Raw genomic sequence first — 17,108 nt, 5'->3', positions numbered from 1 at the left:
AGTGGAGCAACTACACACGTTGCATTTTTGCGCAAGCTCCATCTTCTTTTAAACATCATTGTATTGTATCTTTTTAATATTCCCACCACAATGAAAGTCCCACACATACTGCTGCGTGCCAGCGACACGTTGTTTCTTGCCTTCATCCTAACGATGGCTATCAGTGCCAGATTGGCAACCCCTGAGAGCGAACCAGCCATGGCACATCAGGTGTACCTCGACATCAACCAGGGCCGCGGTTCATGGGGCGCATTGTCATCGGTCTTTATGGAGACACTGTTCCAAAGACGCAGAGAACTTCCGCACACTGGCTACTGGCAAGAAATGATTTGGCTACAAGGGCAGCAAATTCACCTCATAGCCAACAATCCTATACAGGCCGATGTCATTGCCAAAGGAGACGGCGTTGGCACCGGCGCCGGCACCGGCGGCAAGTCAATTTATGGCAACAAGTTTGATGACAAAAACTTTATACTCAAGCACTCCAGCAAGGGATATGTCTCAATGGCAAACAAAGGTAAAGCAGCAATGGCTCGCAATTTTTCATCATCACATCGAGTGCGCCGCGACTCGATAGATGCCATGTCATATTCGGGAAAGTGCTCAAGGGCATGTACACGGTCAATATAATTGAAAATACAAGCACCGACGCAAATGGCAGGCCCGTGTTGGATGTTGTCATTGCGAGATGTGGCAAGCTTTAGTTAAACAATGCCAAAGGTCATTTTCGCACTTGCAAAATTTTAAAAGCATAACCCGTTAACCATCAGCACCGCAGGCAAGCCACATCGAGCGAGTGAGCGCTTGTTGGGCCGTTTTGACGGCGACATGCCGCATGCAATTGGCGCTCGCGGCATTCGTTATCTCTTTCCCATAAACACGCCAATGCGGTGTTTTTCCTGGTTTCACTGACTCTGGCGTCCAGGATCAAGAATCGCCTTCAGCATTTAGCATTCAGCCTCCTCAGCTTCTCGTTTCCATTTTATTTCTCCAACACGGACGACAAAACCAACAAAAAACAAGCCGTTCATTGCTCTTCATAGGCTTTTTTGAAGGCCTATTTCTCTTTTTTATTTTTATTTTACCAGCCGAAGCTTTGGATCTTGAATACACACACATTGGCTCCCTTAAAAGAGGTTTAGTTGGATCTGTTACGTCCCTCATATCTGCTCTTGCGCACCTCAGTATACGCATCGCGTTACATAATCACCACAACAAAATAATACCAAACATGTCCATTTACAGCGCGCGCACATCTAGCCTCCGCGGCGCCCTTCTTATCAGGGCCGCTAACCGTAGCAAGTCAACCAGCCTCGCTAGCTCCGCTAGCAATTGTCTCGCAATGCGCAATCTTAGCACATCGCGCACCCATATGCATGAGGCGCAGGAGGATTCAGCCGCCACGCTGGCTAAAAACAAAGTGCCCGCCATCAAGCGCTTTTGGAAAAAGGTGAGCGTCGACGAGCGCGATGGCGGCCTCGCCGTAGTGCTAGACAGCAGGGCGATCAAGACGCCCGACGGCAAGAAGGTGAACATCGCAAAGTCGCAGGCCATGCTGGCATGGCTGGTGGCCAGTGAGTGGGAGGCGCAGCGCGAATTTCTCGGCGCACACTCGCTGCCGCTGACGTCGCTGGTGTGCCGTGCAATTGATGGCCTGGGTGACGAGCAAATGCGCAGCGACGTCGTCGAAAAACTGCTCAAGTACTTCCAGACAGACTCAGCCTGCTTGCACGAGGGGTTTCCCGAGGGCCTGGTCGAGCTGCAGCAAAAGCACTACATGCCGATTATCGAGTGGGCGCGTGAGACGTACGCGATTGAAATCGGCGTTACAGGTAACTTGTTTTCCCTGCGCCAGAGCGCCGCGGCCACAGAGGCGCTGCGTCGCGCGGTGAAGCAGTTCAGCCCGCTGAAGCTGGCCGCGCTTGAAAAGGCTGTGATGAGCGCAAAGTCTTTCCTCATTGCCCTTGCGCTTGTTGAGCACCACATCACGGCCGAGGAGGCCGCCAGGCCGCGCAGGTCGAGGCCGCCGCGCAGATGGAGCTGTGGGGCGAGTTGGAGAACGCGCACGACATCGATAACGCTGCCATTCGCCAGATCCTGGGCGCCTCGGCCTGCGCAGCCTTTGGCGCATAGAAAACATACCAGTAGATATTTTAAAAATAGTGAATTTATTTGCAACAGACAAACTCGAGCTACTCCTTGACCGGCGTGCGGCCCTTCGCGGCCTCCATGTTAATCTGCGTGCCGACGGGCGCGCCCCACTTGGCCGAGCGCTTGTAGTACACAGCGTTATCCATCGACCCGGCAAGAATCCGCTTCTCCTCCCACTGCATGATGTTGAACTCGGCGGCCTTGGCCACGTCCTTCTGGTACTCGCTGAAGATGCGCCTGTTCTCAACTTTGTCCGTCATAATGGTGGAGTAGAGTCTGGTCATCGGGTGGACTCTGCCGCTCTGCTCAATATAGTCGTCGTACTTGCCAATCAAGTAGAACACACCGATCGCGCCCAGCGAGTACTTCCACAGCGGCGAGCTGAAGTCTATAGTGTCCATGTCCGTGAAGAAAAAAGAATAGCTTTGCAGAATGCCATGTTAATATCTCAATTCATAGTTTGTGGGTTGATTCAGCTGCCAGAAGCGTTCAAGCATGCTTCCAAACTTACTCTCCTCCTCGAACTTGTGGTGCTCCTCGGCGTGGTGGTGGTCGTGGCTGTCATGCGACGATTGACGGCGGGCGACAACCTGAGTCTGTGTCAGCGTAGCGCGTGTGGTGGCGGGCCTGATAGCCTTGGTGGCTGTGATGCGCAGCATTGGTGAAAAATAATGAATAAATAGTTCCGAATTGAAGAGAAACAAAATTGAGACTTATAAGTAGAAAAGAATTTCAGAAATTGGTAAATGAGAAATTCAAATTGCCTTGAAACCCCCACAAACAAAAGTATCGGCTCGAAAATAGGCGTAAATGGCGATAACGCAGCAAAATCGGGCTTGCATCAAGCCGAGCCGAGCCGAGCCGAATTTAGTTCCCTCTTCCAGGTGCACACAAGCAAACAGTCTGATGCAACGTCTCGCTTTGCTTGGCGGGTTGGAAAAGTAGTGCATCTTTTAGCAGGCTTGCTCTTCTCTGCATTCTAATTTCTGCGCGATAATTTCCAAACACTACATTATTCACATTACAATTCCGCATTTCACTTTCTGCCATGCGCTACGTTCTACGCACGCGGCAGGCGGTGCTTGTGGCGGTCGGCACAGTCTACGTGTTTGTGCTCGCTTGGTTCAACCGCCAGCCCATTCCGACCACAACGCTTGTACACGAGACGGACAGCGCTCTAAAGCTAAGGACAACAGCCCGGCCCACCTTGGCACACGCAACCGAGATGCACATTGGCTGGAGCCCGCAAAGTATTTGCCAATGACACAGGCAAGCAACGCGACACAGCCCCCAGGCGTAGTGAATATCGATGCTGGCCTGATATACATACGCCTGCACACAGAGTTTCGGACAGTGCGACCAAACGAGCCCCTGGGAGGCATGCTCAAGGTGTACCGAAAGGGCCTCCATTTTGTAAGCAATTCGCAGTCGCCCAGCGGCAGCAAGGGTGGTAGTGTAGAAGAGGAGACATGGGAGCTTCTGTTTGTTGATCGGCTGCCGGGCCCGGTCAAGCAGTCATACCTGGATCGCACGCGATTGCGGAATGACGACGGCACATATGCGCCGCGAAGGCTGGCTGTGCTGTACTACATGCCCAGGAACGAGACGATAGTGTACCGAACTCGCGTATATGACCTCGAAACACTGCACCGGCCAGCTTCTTTGATAAGGCTATAGAAGAGGTCGGGGACTCATGGCGGGAGCAGATTGAGCAGAGCGCCACAGACGCCAGGGCAGCCGTGCGCACGATGGAGATTGCAACTGAGCACGGGCTGTGTCCAGATGACAGCCTCAAATTTGCGGACACAGTCTACGCCAGCAGCCAGTTTTTGCGATGTGTTGGGCCGGCGGGGTTACTAATGGACCACATTGACTTTGTATTACCAGGTGCGCTCGACGTGCTTGAATTCTCGCTGCGCGGTAACACATTGTTGTATTCACGGCTCAACGACGTCGTGCGGTTCCGAATGCTTGAGTTGCCAGCAGCTCAAAATGGCACACTGTCACTGGGCGGTGGAGAGGCAGGCGCGGCTGAAATTGTGCAGACCGTCGGCCCTGGAGTGACAGAGTACTTGCGTGATGTCGGCAGTCAGTCGTTCTTGGCACAGCTGCACTCGACTCGTCCAGGACACAGCGTCGATGTGTTTCTGGCGCACGGGAACACGGTCAGCGACACGTTCTACTTTTCATTTGGGCTGCTGCAGAACAAAACAGTCGGCAGCAAGTGGACCAGCGAGGACGTCAAGCGGTATCGGCTGCCGGTGCATCAGCAGTTCTCGGGGTTATCGCGAGACGAGCTGCGGCTGGTCAATGACCCGCCGTTAGTCGATCAAGTCGGACTGGCGTCTGTGTTTTACTTTAAGGCGACGGACATTATTGTTGTAGTTGATACTGAGTGGTTCCGCGACCACGGCAGCACGAACGTCACGCAGCTGCAGCGTGTGCGTGAGTCGCGGCCCCCATACATTAGCACGCTAAACAGTCCTGTCGCTGTCAACATGACGCTGGATGAAAGCGGTGCATTGCTGGCGATGAGCACCATCGACGACGAGCTTTTTATATTCTCGCGTGCGCACGCCTCATCAATCAGGCGCATCCTGGACTATCGCCGGTACTTCCGCAATTCGGTGCTGCTGCCGTGGATTGCCACAGAGCCAGTATCGTCGATAGACGCGCTGGAGGAGGGAGAGACTGACAATTTCAACTGGCAGCTCAAGCTGACGTGGCAGCCCAGCACTCTGATGACTGTTGTGCACTGGGACGAAAGCGTCGTTTCGCCTGAAAACCCGTTCCCGAACACACAGCGCTTCATCGCGCGCACGCAGCAGCAGTCTACAACGACATGCTTGCGCTTCTTGCATTTTGATCCCACACATATGGCAACCACGGCGTCAGCCTCTGCATCCTTTTCCAGGGCTGCCGACACGGCGCCACCCGCCGGTGTCATCCGCGTCGCGGCGCTGTCGGCTTCTGGCAGGCTGCGCATGTGGGAGCTGGACAGCCATGAGCAGAGTCCGCACATCCTGTGGCCGTTCATTACCGAGCACTGGGGCCTGATGTTTATGCTGGCTGCCGTCGTCTCGTGCTGCGTTTACAACGAGCGGCGCTGGGGCTGACAAACGGCGCAAACAGAGCGGACAGCGCAAACGAAATAATAACTTTCACTGTGCGCACCTAATTTTTGTAATATTCAAACCCCAAAATACATTTAGAAGCTAACGTTCTTGAAGAACACGCGGTAAGTGTTTTTGTACGCATGGTCGGCCAGTTCAGCCTCGCTTATGTCGTGCAACTTTGCCATGACCTGGATGACCTGGCGGATGGTGCACGGCTCGTTGCGGCTCTTGACCATGCACTCTCCGCTCCACCGCTCCTTGCGCTTCGACTCGGGCATCTGCCATTCGTCTGTGTTCTCGGCCTTTGCTGGCAGCAGGGCGTGGCTGGCGTGAGTTGGCCGAATCTCGCAATAGGGGCAGTCAGTCTCAATCATCAGTCGGTCCAGCGGAACAAGCTTGGCCACGGCCAGGTTCTCTTCCGTCTTCAGCGAGCATCCATTGATGCCAATATGCAGGTTGAGCTCCAGCAGCTCACGCAGGTCAGCCTCAGTCCCCGTGAACGAGTGCACAACGCCATCGCCGAACTGGTGTCTGTTCTTCTTGATTGTCCTGGCAAAGTCGCCCTCGGTGTTGCGGTCGTGGAAAAACATTGGCAGGCCAGTCGTTTTGGCCAGCTCAAAATGGCGATAAAAGTGCTTGTTCTGTACCTCCTTGCTCGAAAACTGCAAGCGGTCGTAGTCCAGCCCGCACTCGCCGATGGCAACGACTCTGCCGCTGTTGGCCATGATCAATTCGCGCAGCTGGGAAAAGTAGGCGTCGGCGCTGCGGCCATCAATCTCGATTTCGCTGGTGCGCGTCGGGTGGCAGCCGACAGTAGCAAAGAACGAGGAGTGCTCGTGGCTCAGCTTGATTGCCTGCTTGCTCTCGGCGAGGTTGCCGCCGGTGACCATCATTGCGACTATGCCCGCCGACTGGGCCCTTTCGATCATCTTGTTCATGTCGTCCTCATGCGCCCGCTTCCCGCGGTAGACGCCGCGGAACACAGGATCAGTGAGGTTGGCTCCAATGTCGATGATTTTCATTGTTGTTCTGGCGATAGCGGCTGTGCGAGCGGTCATCCAATGGAAAAAATAAAAACAGTATGTTGAAGGGAAAGAAAAGAAAAGCGTCCACCCACGCAAACATGTAAGCATGTAAGGATGCATATGGCTGACCTTCGTACAGTGATCTTGCCGCGGACTTATATTTTGCGGACGCTTGCAATGTCCAACTTTAAAAACAAGTAGTGTAATACCATTTTTATTTTATTTTTCAGCCATTAACCCGGATAATTATCTAACATGACGAAACAGGTCGCATCCAGCCCTCGCAGGCTTAGGACATGTCCATCGACGACGAGTCGACGGCGCTGGCAGGCTGCACAGTGGCAACAGGCGCCTGAATCTGGACCTTCAGGCGGGGCAGCTCAGGGAGGAGGCCTGCTCGCAATCCAGCGCAAGGATCTGCCCGATCTCAGAGTCGGAGGGGATAGTCGTGGCCGACTTCAGATTGGGCATCGTCAACGCCCGGGTGAGGCGGATGGGACCAGTGTAGTTGCACATGACGGTGATCTTGAACTGGGCAACATAGTTGGGGCCGTTCCTCTTTTCGACGGGCACGGCAAAGGGCACGAGCAGCCGCGACTTGACGCACTCATTGATTCCGGCCTTGAGCGTGCTGTTCTCGCCAATGACATCGCGCATCAGGAATGGGAACACCGAGAGGTTCTGGCTGACCTCCGAGAGCAGCGCGCGCGATGTGCGCAGCTTCAGCGAGTACTGCTGGTTGACGTCGCGCTGGAAGATGGCGGCCTTGTGCTCGGAGGCGCGTGCGATGCCGTCGCCAGTGCTGATCGAGCAGTCGATAGTGTAGGTCTCGCCAGTCTCGAACGTCAGCTCGGGGGTCACAACGTCGGGATTGAAGCGGTTGGGGAAAGTATTGGTGCCGCTGATCACAAACCGGTCGATCTGGCAGGTGAAGGCATCCTCGGCAACGGCGCACTTGAATCCGCTGGCCACAAGACCAATAGCCTTGACCATGTTGCGTGCCGTCTGTCCGGGCCTGATAATGCGCGCCGCGACCTCGCTGGCGTAGTAGGCTGCGCTGATCGCGTCGGCGCGGCGATCTGTGATCGTGACTCCCGGTGCATTGGTGGCGACTGTCGTGTGCGCTGACGACGAAATGTAGCCGTCAATGTGGGCACCGACCTCGACCTTCACCACATCGCCCTCGCGCAGGATGTAGTCATCCTCGGGTGCCGGCGAGAAGTTCTGCATAACCTTGTTTACCGAGACCGTGGTCGGGAAGCCACGCCGCGCTCGATGCTCTCCTCCTTGCGGTACACTGATTTGCAGTATGCGACGACCAGCGAGTCACTGTAGCTGCAGATGGCGGCAACAGACATGCCGGGAACAACAACGCTGATCACGCTCTGGAGGACCTGGCCGGTGATGGCTGAGGCCGACTTGTATTTTGCGACGCTGTCAGTGCTCATATTGATATATTTTTCTGTCAAAGCTGCGTAGAACTGTACAATTGAAAAAGGAAGAAGGTTGATACTAGAAACAGTTTAGTAAAAAAAGCAGCAGAAAAAGAGACAAAGTCTGTGGTCGCCCTGCCAGCACCAATGCCACCCACCACTCACCATTGCCTCTGACAATGGCGGGCAGGAACAAGAAAGAGCGAAAGAAATAGAACAAGCGAGCGTGCAAAAAAAAAATATTTTTTTTGCTTGGCTGGTCCAAATCGAATTACTGATTAAGAGGTTTGATCTGAGTGCAGGGACCTTGTTTTTCTTGCAGTCAAAGGTGAGAAAAATTCGTTTCGCTTAGCCTAGCTTCGTTTGGCCACGCCTGGCGCTCAACGGATTTTGTAGTCCCCCCACGCCAAAACCCAGCTGCATTAAAATAAAAAAGACCGGCCAATTCTACTGCATTCCGCAGGAGAAAAGCTGTTGCAGGGTGCCGTGACTCTCTTTCTCGCATGCTTTTTCGAAATTAATTTCGCTCTCCTTTATCTCACGCAACCGGGCGATTACGACACATTAGCCGATATACAATGGACGACAGTGCAGTGCGGCCAAAGTCGCTCAAGTTTAAAGAGCCGGTCATCGACGTTGCGCTCAGCCCGACAACAAATTTGGTGGCCAGCTCGCTTATCACAGGCCACGTTTTCGTCCACCGGTACTCAGTCGACGGGAATGAGCGTGTGATCAGGCAAAAGGTGCACAAAAAGTCATGCCGGTCGGTGGGATTCAGCGCAGACGGATCGCTGCTGTATACGGCGTCCAAGGACCGCTCGTGGCAGGTGATGGACGTTGAGACCGGCACACAAAATATGAACATTGAAGCGGCGCACGACAAGCCACTTAATCTCATCAAGTATGTTAACGAGCAGGTCATTGCCACGGGCGACGACGCCGGAGGACTGAAGCTGTGGGACGTGCGCCAGAATAAGCCGGCATTTTCGTACAATGAGCACGTAGACTACATCTCAGACATGGTTTTCAACGCTGACAAGCGCCACTTGCTGGCCACCAGCGGAGACGGATGCCTGTCAGTCTACGACGTGCGCAAAGCCAAGCCGTTCCATGTATCAGCAAACCAGGACGATGAGCTGCTGTCAATTGCGCTGCTGCGCGGCGGCAAGAAGGTTGTGGTCGGCGAAACCGACGGTGTCCTTGGGATCTTTACGTACGGCCAATTCGGTGATGTCAGCGATCGGTTCCCGGGCCACCCACAGAGCATTGATACCATCTGCAAGCTGACCGAGGACCTGTGCGTCACTGGCTCCAGCGACGGGTTGCTGCGCATAGTTCAGCTGTTCCCGCACAAGCTTGTGGGTGTTGCCGGCGACCATGACTCGTTGCCCGTCGAGAAGGTCGTGCTGAGCTATGACCAGCAATGGCTGTCTCATGCTCCCATGACCACACTGTCCACTTCTGGGACATTGGCTACATCTTCAACGACGACGATGACGACGACGACGAAGAGGACGGCAGCGAAGACGAAGGCGATGAGCAGCTGGATGCGCAGGCAGTGGCTATTCGTATCAGCAAGGAGATTGGTGGCGATGGAGAGTCAGACGTTGACATTGACGGCTACTCGGATGCAAGCGAGCTGAAGGACCGCGACGTAAATGACGAGCTTGATTCCGATAGCGATGGCGATAGCGACAATTTTGATGACAACACCGGTGACGACGTTGGTGCCAGCGGCAGCGACTCGGACGGCGAAAACAGCGAGGCAGTCGTCGATGTCGATGGCTCTGTCAATGGAGACGGTCCTGGCCCTAGCACTGGTGCTGGTCCAAGCGTCAAAGGCGGTGCTGATTCTAAAGATGTTGCCGGCGACGACGGCGATGACGGCTGGGGCAGCTGGGGCGACTCGGACGACTCGGACGGCGATGATGCGTCGGGCAAGAAGAAGAAGCGCAAGCTGACCAAGAAGGACAAGCTCAAGGCCAAACGCAAGGCTCTTGCAGAGCTGGCCAACCCAGAGCAGAAGAAGGCGAAGAGGAAGGGCAATGAGCCAAAGGCCTCGTTTTTTGCCGATCTGTGAGCTGGGTTGGCTGTTGCCTGTCAATTAGAATGTCTTTCAAGCGCGTCTAGAGCGGAATCCGAAACCCAAAGCAATGGCTCGGCCAGAGTGCCATGGTATGTCAGTTTTGCTTGGTTATTTTCTTTTGCGGGTTGGCTCTTTTGTAGGAAGAGAATGCTTTTGCGGAGAGGGAGAGAGAGGAGATGGGATGTGGTGCTGGGAATTTGGGGGGTGTGCGGAAGCAGCCAGTCACAGGCAGTCTGTTAATTTGCGAATTTGGCCAGGCCTGCAAAATCCCCTCCTATTTCTCTCTTTTGCTTCTGCTTGACCGCGGCTGCATGTTTTCGACTCATAGACGTTTTCGTATTTTTCTTTTACTTTTTACACTATCAATACCTACCATATATTTCCCCGACACTGCCCCTGGTACGAATATCTACGCCGGTACGAATATTGAGACAGCCGATCGTGCGCGCACATAACTCTCCCACCCAGATCAGAAATCGACGCCATGGTGCTCGGCAAAAAGCGCGTAACCTACTATTACGATGGTAAGTTCATCTGCAAAAAAGGGCAGCATGTAGCATTGCCATCTCCTGGCAATGCATGTCATATCAATGGCGAGATACATGCCTGATGGCCAGAGAAGCCAGGTGAGTTACCGTCAGCGGCCTCGGGCAGGTGGTAACCAGGGGATTATTGGTAAAAAAAGTTCATTACCGTTCAGTGTACTGATCAAATACTATACTGGCTGCGTGCATCCCTCTCTAGATGAAGTGGGCAACTACAACTACGGGTACGACCACTGCATGAAGCCGTTCCGGATCCGCATGGCGCACAGCATTATCACGTCATACGGGCTGGACAAGAAGATGACCATGATCCGGCCGCCCCGAGCCACAGCACTCGACATGACTCGCTTCCATACAGACGACTATATTTCTTACTTGCAGCGCGTGTCGCCAGAGCTGGCCGAGCAGATGCCCACGTACAACGAATTGTTTTTGCCGCCTATGGATTGCCCGCCCTTCGACGGCGTCTACGAGTTTTGCTCGATATCAGCGGGCGGATCGATTGCCGGCGCGCAGCGGATCAACCATGGCGAGGCGGACATTGTCATCAACTGGGCCGGCGGCCTGCATCACGCGAAGAAGGGCGAGGCCTCAGGATTCTGCTATGTCAACGATATTGTGCTGGCTATTTTGGAGTTGCTAAAGTACCACCAGCGCGTGGTGTATCTGGACATTGATGTGCATCACGGTGACGGCGTCGAGGAGGCGTTCTACACAACGGACCGCGTCATGTCGGTGAGCTTCCACCAGTTCGGCAACTTTTTCCCGGGAACGGCGACATCAAAGATGTTGGCGTGCAGCAGGGCAAGTACTACGCCGTCAACGTACCACTGCGTGAGGGCATTGACGACGAGACGTACGCGTTTGTGTTTCAGCGCGTAATGCGCAATGTCATGGAGACCTACCGCCCCGGAGCCGTGGTGATGCAGTGTGGCACAGACTCGCTCTCAGGAGACCGCCTGGGCTGCTTCAACCTCAGCATGAAGGGCCATGCGGCGTGCGTCGAGTTTATGAAGTCGTTCGGGTACCGCTGTTCTGTGTTGGCGGTGGCGGCTACACGATCCGCAACGTTGCGCGCACATGGGCGTACGAGACCTCGGTGCTGCTTGGTGAGCCGCTGAATCCGAGCCTGCCGTACAACGACTACTACGATTTTTACGGCCCCGAGTACCTTTTGGACGTGCCGGCCAGCAACATGACCAACATGAACACACGCGAGCAACTTGAGCGCATATGCAGGGACATCAACGAGCACCTGCGCAACGTACCGCATGCGCCGTCGGTGCAGATGCAGGACGTGCCCAGAGACTGGCCCTCCGACAGCGAGGATATAGCGATGCTGAGGAAGGCAAGGGATCTAAGCAGCGCCGGAGAGGCCCAAGAGCCAAGAACACAGGCGAACGGGGCACGCACGCCGTATCGGCGGGAGCAGAGGCTACGGAGGCTGTGGGAAACAACAGCAGCGGCAGCAACTACAGCGACTAGCGCGGACTGGTTTTTGAGTGGTTGCAAATAGAGGTGAGGTCAACTTGGCCATATAGAGCTTGCTGCCGAGATACAGCAATGGCAATGGCAATGGGACTGGTGGTGTAGTAGCTGTCGTCTGCCTCTGTCTACTTAAACTCGGCCCAGGCCCCAAGTTCAAGTTCAAGATGGCCTCGGTCCCTTTGGGCCATTTGCACACAGCAGGGGGGGGTCAGACAAAATGACAATGCTCCCCACCCAGTGATCGGGAGGAAGAGAAAAACAGTGCTCGTTTCAAGCGAGTGTCAAAAAATGCGGCTTTGCTCAATTTTGCTTTTTTTAATATTTTTACTCTCCCTTTTTCGTCGGTTTTACAAATCCATTTTTTTCTTGTTTCACCATTCCATTTCAATCCATTATATTATTATTTTTTGTTTACTATTTATTTTGCCCTTGCTGCTCGTGCGCGTGCAAATATTTAGTACTTTTATTATTATTTTTTCTGTTTACATTTTGCCGCCTGATTCTAGTGACAACAAAAGAGAATAAGCAATGGCGGAAAGCGAATTTTACTACGGCGATGAGGTCCCTTACAATGCCGAGGACGGGTACGCGTACGACGACGGAGACGATTACGAAATGTTTTCGCAGGAGGATTGCTGGACTATCATTACACGCTACTTTGACGAGCACGGGTTGGTGCGGCAGCAGATCGAATCGTTCAATTCATTTGTCGAGCTGACGCTGCAGGAAATCATTGAAGAGAGCCGTACGCTGGTCATCGAGACGATGATCCAGGGCAGGCCCGGGCAGGAGATGATCAAGCGTACTACATTGAGTTTGGACAGGTGTTCATGACGTCGCCCTGCTTTTATGAGAAGGACAGCTCGCTCACGCCACTGCACCCGCAGCAGGCGCGGCTGCGTAACCTGACGTACGCGTCGCCGCTGATGCTGCAGTACGGGCAAAAGACCACAGTCATCGACAAGGCCGACCCGCGCAACATTAACGTCACGTCAGTCGCCGACATGGAGGCGCAGGTGATCAACGACTCGGGTCACTTTGACAAGAACGGGCAGCTCGTGACGACCGAGTCCAACCGGCCGATGCTGATTGGAAACGTGCCAATCATGATGCGGTCGCTATACTGCTGGACGCGCGGCATGAAGGACAACGAGCTGTTTGAGCAAGGCGAGTGCCCCTACGACCAGGGCGGGTACTTTATCATCAACGGATCCGAGAAGGTGCTCATCGCGCAGGAGCGCATTGCGACAAACACAGTGCTGGTGTTCAAGAAGAACTTGCCGTACCCCACTACACAGCCGAGATCCGAAGCCAAGCCGAGCGCGTGTCCAAGCAGCCGAGCCCATTGTTCCTCAAGATGTCCAACAAAGGCGTTGAGAAGGGCTCGGGGCAGACTATCCAGACCAGCATTCCGTACATCCGCGCCGACATTCCGGTGGTTGTGGTGTTCCGCGCGCTGGGCATGGTCACGGCCAAGGACATCCTCGAGCACATCGCGTACGATGTCAACGACACGCAGATGATGGAGATGCTGCGGCCATCGGTCGAGGAGGCATTCGTCATCCAGGACCGCGACGTGGCGCTGGACTACATTGCCAAGCGCGGAACAACGGTCGGCACTAGCCGTGACAAGCGACTGCGGTACGCGGCCGAGATCCTACAGAAGGAGTTCCTGCCGCATATCGGCACGCAGGCGCACAATGAGACGGTCAAGGCGTACTTCTTCGGGTACATGATCCACCGGCTGCTGCTGTGCGCGCTGGAGCGGCGTGAGCCCGACGACCGCGATCATTACGGCAAGAAGCGCATGGACCTGGGCGGGCCGCTGATGTCGTCGCTGTTCCGCATGCTGTTCCGCAAGATGACCAAGGACCTGTCGACGTACATGAAGAAGTGCATCGACACCAACCGCGACTTTAACATGCTGATGGCAGTCAAGTCGACGACGATCTCCAACGGGCTGCGGTACGCGCTGGCGACCGGCAACTGGGGCGACCAGAAGAAGGCTATGCAGGCGCGCGCCGGTGTGTCGCAGGTGCTCAACCGCTACACGTTTGCGTCGACGCTGTCGCATCTGCGGCGCTGCAACACGCCAATCGGCCGCGACGGCAAGATCGCCAAGCCGCGCCAGCTGCACAACACGCATTGGGGGCTGGTGTGCCCGGCCGAGACGCCGAGGGCCAGGCCTGCGGGCTGGTCAAGAACCTGGCGCTGATGGCGCACGTGACTGTCGGCGTGCCGTCGGCGCCGATCCGCAACTTCCTCAGCGAGTGGTCGGTCGAGAGCCTGACGGAGGTCGAGGCATCCAGCGTGCTGAGCGCGACTAAGGTGTTCCTGAACGGCGAGTGGGTCGGCATCCACCGCAACCCCGACGAGCTGGTCGCGTGCATGCTGGACGCGCGGCGCAAGGCGGACATTGCGTTTGAGATTTCGATCGTGCGCGACGTGCGCGAGCACGAGCTGCGGATCCACGCCGACTCGGGGCGCGTATGCCGGCCGCTGCTGATCGTCGAGCCGGACCTGCGGCTCAAGCTGACGCGCGCGCACGTCGACGCGATCGAGCGCACCGATGTGCGGAAGACGACGCGTACAAGTGGGGCGACCTGCTGGCCGACGGCACCATCGAGTACCTGGACGCCGAGGAGGAGGAGACGGCGATGATCTGCATGACGCCGCAGGAGCTGGCTGAGAGCTACTGGTACAAGCGCACCGGCACCGTGCCGCACGAGGAGGTCAGCCTGGCCTCGCGTGTGCGGTCGCGGCGTAATGTCTTCATCAACACGTGGACGCATTGTGAGATCCACCCGTCGATGATCCTGGGCATTTGCGCGTCGATCGTGCCGTTCCCGGACCACAACCAGTCGCCGCGTAACACGTACCAGTCGGCGATGGGCAAGCAGGCGATGGGCATTATGCTGACCAACTTCCAGCTGCGCATGGACACGCTCAACAACATCCTGTACTACCCGCAGAAGCCGCTGGCCACGACGCGCGCCATGGACTACCTCAAGTTCAGCTACCTGCCGGCCGGCCAGAACGCCATCGTCGGCATCATGTGCTATGGAGGCTACAACCAGGAGGACTCTGTCATTATGAACCAGTCGTCGATCGACCGCGGCTGTTCCGGTCGCTGTACTTCCGCACGTATCAGGACGAGGAGGACAAGCAGAGCCTCAACGGCGCCGGGTCGGGCAACTTTGAGCGGCCAACGCCCGACACGACGCTGCGCCTGAAGCGCGGCACATACGAGAAGCTGGAGGACGACGGGCTGATTGCGCCGGGCACGCGCGTCACGGGCGACGACATCATCATCGGCAAGACGACGGCGATCCCGTCCGACTCGATGGAGCTGGGGCAGCGCACGCTTAACCACACCAAGATCGACGCGTCCAAGGCGCTGCGGTCGACCGAGCGCGGCATCATCGACCAGGTGATGCTGACGACCAATGACAACGGATGCACGTTCGTCAAGGTGCGCATCCGCTCGACGCGTGTGCCGCAGATGGGTGACAAGTTCGCGTCGCGCCACGGGCAGAAGGGAACGGTCGGCATCACGTACCGCACTGAGGACATGCCGTTCTCGGCTGAGGGCATTGTGCCGGACATCATCATCAACCCGCACGCCATCCCATCGCGCATGACGATCGGGCATCTTGTCGAGTGCCTGCTGTCCAAGCTGTCGACGCTGATGGGGTCGGTGGGCGACGCGACGCCGTTCACCGACGTGACGGTCGATGCAATTTCGAGGAGCTGATGGAGCATGGGTACCAGCGGCGCGGCTTCGAGGTGATGTACAATGGCCACACCGGCAAGAAGCTGGCGGCGCAGGTGTTCCTGGGGCCGACGTACTACCAGCGGCTCAAGCATATGGTCGACGACAAGATCCACTCGCGTGCACGTGGGCCGCTGCAGATCCTGACGCGGCAGCCGGTTGAGGTCGCGCGCGCGACGGCGGACTGCGTTTCGGAGAGATGGAGCGCGACGTGATGATCGCGCACGGTGTCGCGCAGTTCCTCAAGGAGCGGCTGTTTGACGTGTCGGACGCGTACCGCGTGCACGTGTGCGACCTGTGCGGGCTGATGGTTGTGGCCAGCCTCAAGAAGAACCAGTTCGAGTGCCGCGCGTGCAAAAACAAGACGCGCATCTCGCAGGTGCATATCCCGTACGCGTGCAAGCTGCTATTCCAGGAGCTGATGTCGATGAACATTGCGCCGCGTCTGATGGTGTCGGCGCAGCCATGATCACAAGAAAATAAATATTTCAATGTTTCGGGATCATATCAACAGACTTTATTAAAAATAAAAATCAATCAGATTAAAACAACCAAACTCGCCCACGCTGCCTGTCTGTCTATCTATCTACCTATACTTTTTTGGTTGGTCTTACTTGGCGCCCGCAGCAAACTCGGCCTCCAGCGTCTTGGCCAGGGCCTTGAACTCGGCGACATGGCTCCAGCAGTCAAGCGGCCGGCCGGCGTTGTCAGCCAGGCAGGCGGCGACGCGGTCGCGGGCGCGCAGTGACTCCTCGTAGGTCGGGGAGCGAGTGGATGTCGAGGCGGCGATCTGGCGCGCGACGTCGCGGATGTCACTGAGCAGCTCGGTGGTCGATGCGTTGCGGTCGCGCGCCTGCAGATCGTCGAGCTGGTTCTTCTCGAGGATGCGCGCAAGCTCCTTGGCGACGAGGCCCTCGACCTTGTCCTGGAGATCGGTGCTGTCAACTGGCGGCGCGGCAACCACATTTTGCTGGGTCTGGGTTGGTCTGGGTCTGGGTCCGGTTCTGGGCCTGGTTCTGTTTTTCTGTGGCGTCTTTCACGAGCTTCTCTTTGAGCTGCGGCGTGAACTAGAGATACGGGGAGGCATTTGAGGTGGTCTGAAATTAGTACATTGCTAGTGGCTGTACGTGCGGCCATGCGTGTATGGCGTGTAGGCGTGTAGGCGTGTATATGCAGGCCTGTGGGCTGGTCGGCGCAGGCTACACGCTGTCTGTCGGATGTTTTTTTGGCCAGAGGAGGGGGGTTTGTCACTTACGCCAATTGGTACGCTGTTGCTGTAGACGTAGACGGGCTCCTCCTTCGAATTGCTGGCGCCCATTTTCAGGAATAAAGTGGCGATTCAGCGATTAAGATAAAAAATAGAGTATGAAAAACAGCGGAGAGAAAATGCACAGCAATGGCGTAGTTTGCTTTGCGGCTCAGCTATATCACATTAAAGCTAAGGTGGTGGCAATTGTGGTGGTTCTCACCACATAAGCTCAGCTCAGCTCAG

General features: G+C 55.9%; 8 protein-coding genes across 8 annotated transcripts; 5 read left to right on the top strand and 3 right to left on the bottom strand.

The window, feature by feature from the left end:
- Positions 1-948: 948 nt before the first annotated feature.
- BX661DRAFT_68980 (uncharacterized protein) lies at positions 949-2,396 on the top strand. Its single transcript, XM_051539415.1, has one exon. The coding sequence runs from the start codon at positions 1,232-1,234 to the stop codon at positions 2,201-2,203; it is 972 nt and encodes a 323-aa protein (XP_051388905.1). The 5' UTR covers positions 949-1,231; the 3' UTR covers positions 2,204-2,396.
- Positions 2,193-2,810, bottom strand: BX661DRAFT_200825 (uncharacterized protein; the record flags this gene model as incomplete). The annotated part of the gene is made up of 2 exons (XM_051538455.1): positions 2,193-2,539; positions 2,663-2,810. 2 exons carry the CDS (start codon positions 2,808-2,810, stop codon positions 2,193-2,195), a joined length of 495 nt encoding a protein of 164 aa, XP_051388904.1.
- Positions 2,811-3,199: 389 nt separating this feature from the next.
- BX661DRAFT_200824 (uncharacterized protein) lies at positions 3,200-5,267 on the top strand (the record flags this gene model as incomplete). The annotated part of the gene is made up of 3 exons (XM_051538454.1): positions 3,200-3,307; positions 3,340-3,764; positions 3,809-5,267. The coding sequence occupies 3 exons, from the start codon at positions 3,200-3,202 to the stop codon at positions 5,265-5,267; spliced, it is 1,992 nt and encodes a 663-aa protein (XP_051388903.1).
- A 92-nt stretch (positions 5,268-5,359) lies between these two features.
- Positions 5,360-6,289, bottom strand: BX661DRAFT_146501 (putative deoxyribonuclease TATDN1; the record flags this gene model as incomplete). Its single annotated transcript, XM_051533173.1, has 1 exon — positions 5,360-6,289. The coding sequence occupies one exon, from the start codon at positions 6,287-6,289 to the stop codon at positions 5,360-5,362; it is 930 nt and encodes a 309-aa protein (XP_051388902.1).
- A 2,014-nt stretch (positions 6,290-8,303) lies between these two features.
- On the top strand, positions 8,304-9,805 carry BX661DRAFT_188677 (WD40-repeat-containing domain protein; the record flags this gene model as incomplete). The annotated part of the gene is made up of 2 exons (XM_051537460.1): positions 8,304-9,087; positions 9,147-9,805. 2 exons carry the CDS (start codon positions 8,304-8,306, stop codon positions 9,803-9,805), a joined length of 1,443 nt encoding a protein of 480 aa, XP_051388901.1.
- Positions 9,806-10,119: 314 nt separating this feature from the next.
- On the top strand, positions 10,120-12,221 carry BX661DRAFT_188675 (histone deacetylase Clr6). Its single transcript, XM_051537459.1, has 5 exons — positions 10,120-10,335; positions 10,556-11,091; positions 11,157-11,393; positions 11,450-11,653; positions 11,680-12,221. The coding sequence occupies exons 1-5, from the start codon at positions 10,296-10,298 to the stop codon at positions 11,839-11,841; spliced, it is 1,179 nt and encodes a 392-aa protein (XP_051388900.1). The 5' UTR covers positions 10,120-10,295; the 3' UTR covers positions 11,842-12,221.
- Positions 12,222-16,166, top strand: BX661DRAFT_188672 (DNA-directed RNA polymerase II subunit RPB2). The gene is given in 8 exon segments (XM_051537458.1): positions 12,222-12,597; positions 12,669-13,126; positions 13,156-13,999; positions 14,023-14,415; positions 14,439-14,930; positions 14,996-15,574; positions 15,592-15,780; positions 15,816-16,166. 8 exon segments carry the CDS (start codon positions 12,373-12,375, stop codon positions 16,083-16,085), a joined length of 3,450 nt encoding a protein of 1,149 aa, XP_051388899.1. The 5' UTR covers positions 12,222-12,372; the 3' UTR covers positions 16,086-16,166.
- BX661DRAFT_188671 (uncharacterized protein) lies at positions 16,167-17,003 on the bottom strand. The gene is given in 3 exon segments (XM_051537457.1): positions 16,167-16,561; positions 16,581-16,683; positions 16,872-17,003. The coding sequence occupies 3 exon segments, from the start codon at positions 16,932-16,934 to the stop codon at positions 16,227-16,229; spliced, it is 501 nt and encodes a 166-aa protein (XP_051388898.1). The 5' UTR covers positions 16,935-17,003; the 3' UTR covers positions 16,167-16,226.
- Between the last annotated feature and the right edge of the window lie 105 nt (positions 17,004-17,108).

The sequence above is a fragment of the Kickxella alabastrina genome (genome assembly GCF_025024165.1).
Source record: "Kickxella alabastrina strain RSA 675 chromosome Unknown BX661scaffold_32, whole genome shotgun sequence".
Taxonomy (NCBI): domain Eukaryota; kingdom Fungi; phylum Kickxellomycota; class Kickxellomycetes; order Kickxellales; family Kickxellaceae; genus Kickxella; species Kickxella alabastrina.
This window is presented reverse-complemented; position numbering and strand designations above follow the sequence as displayed.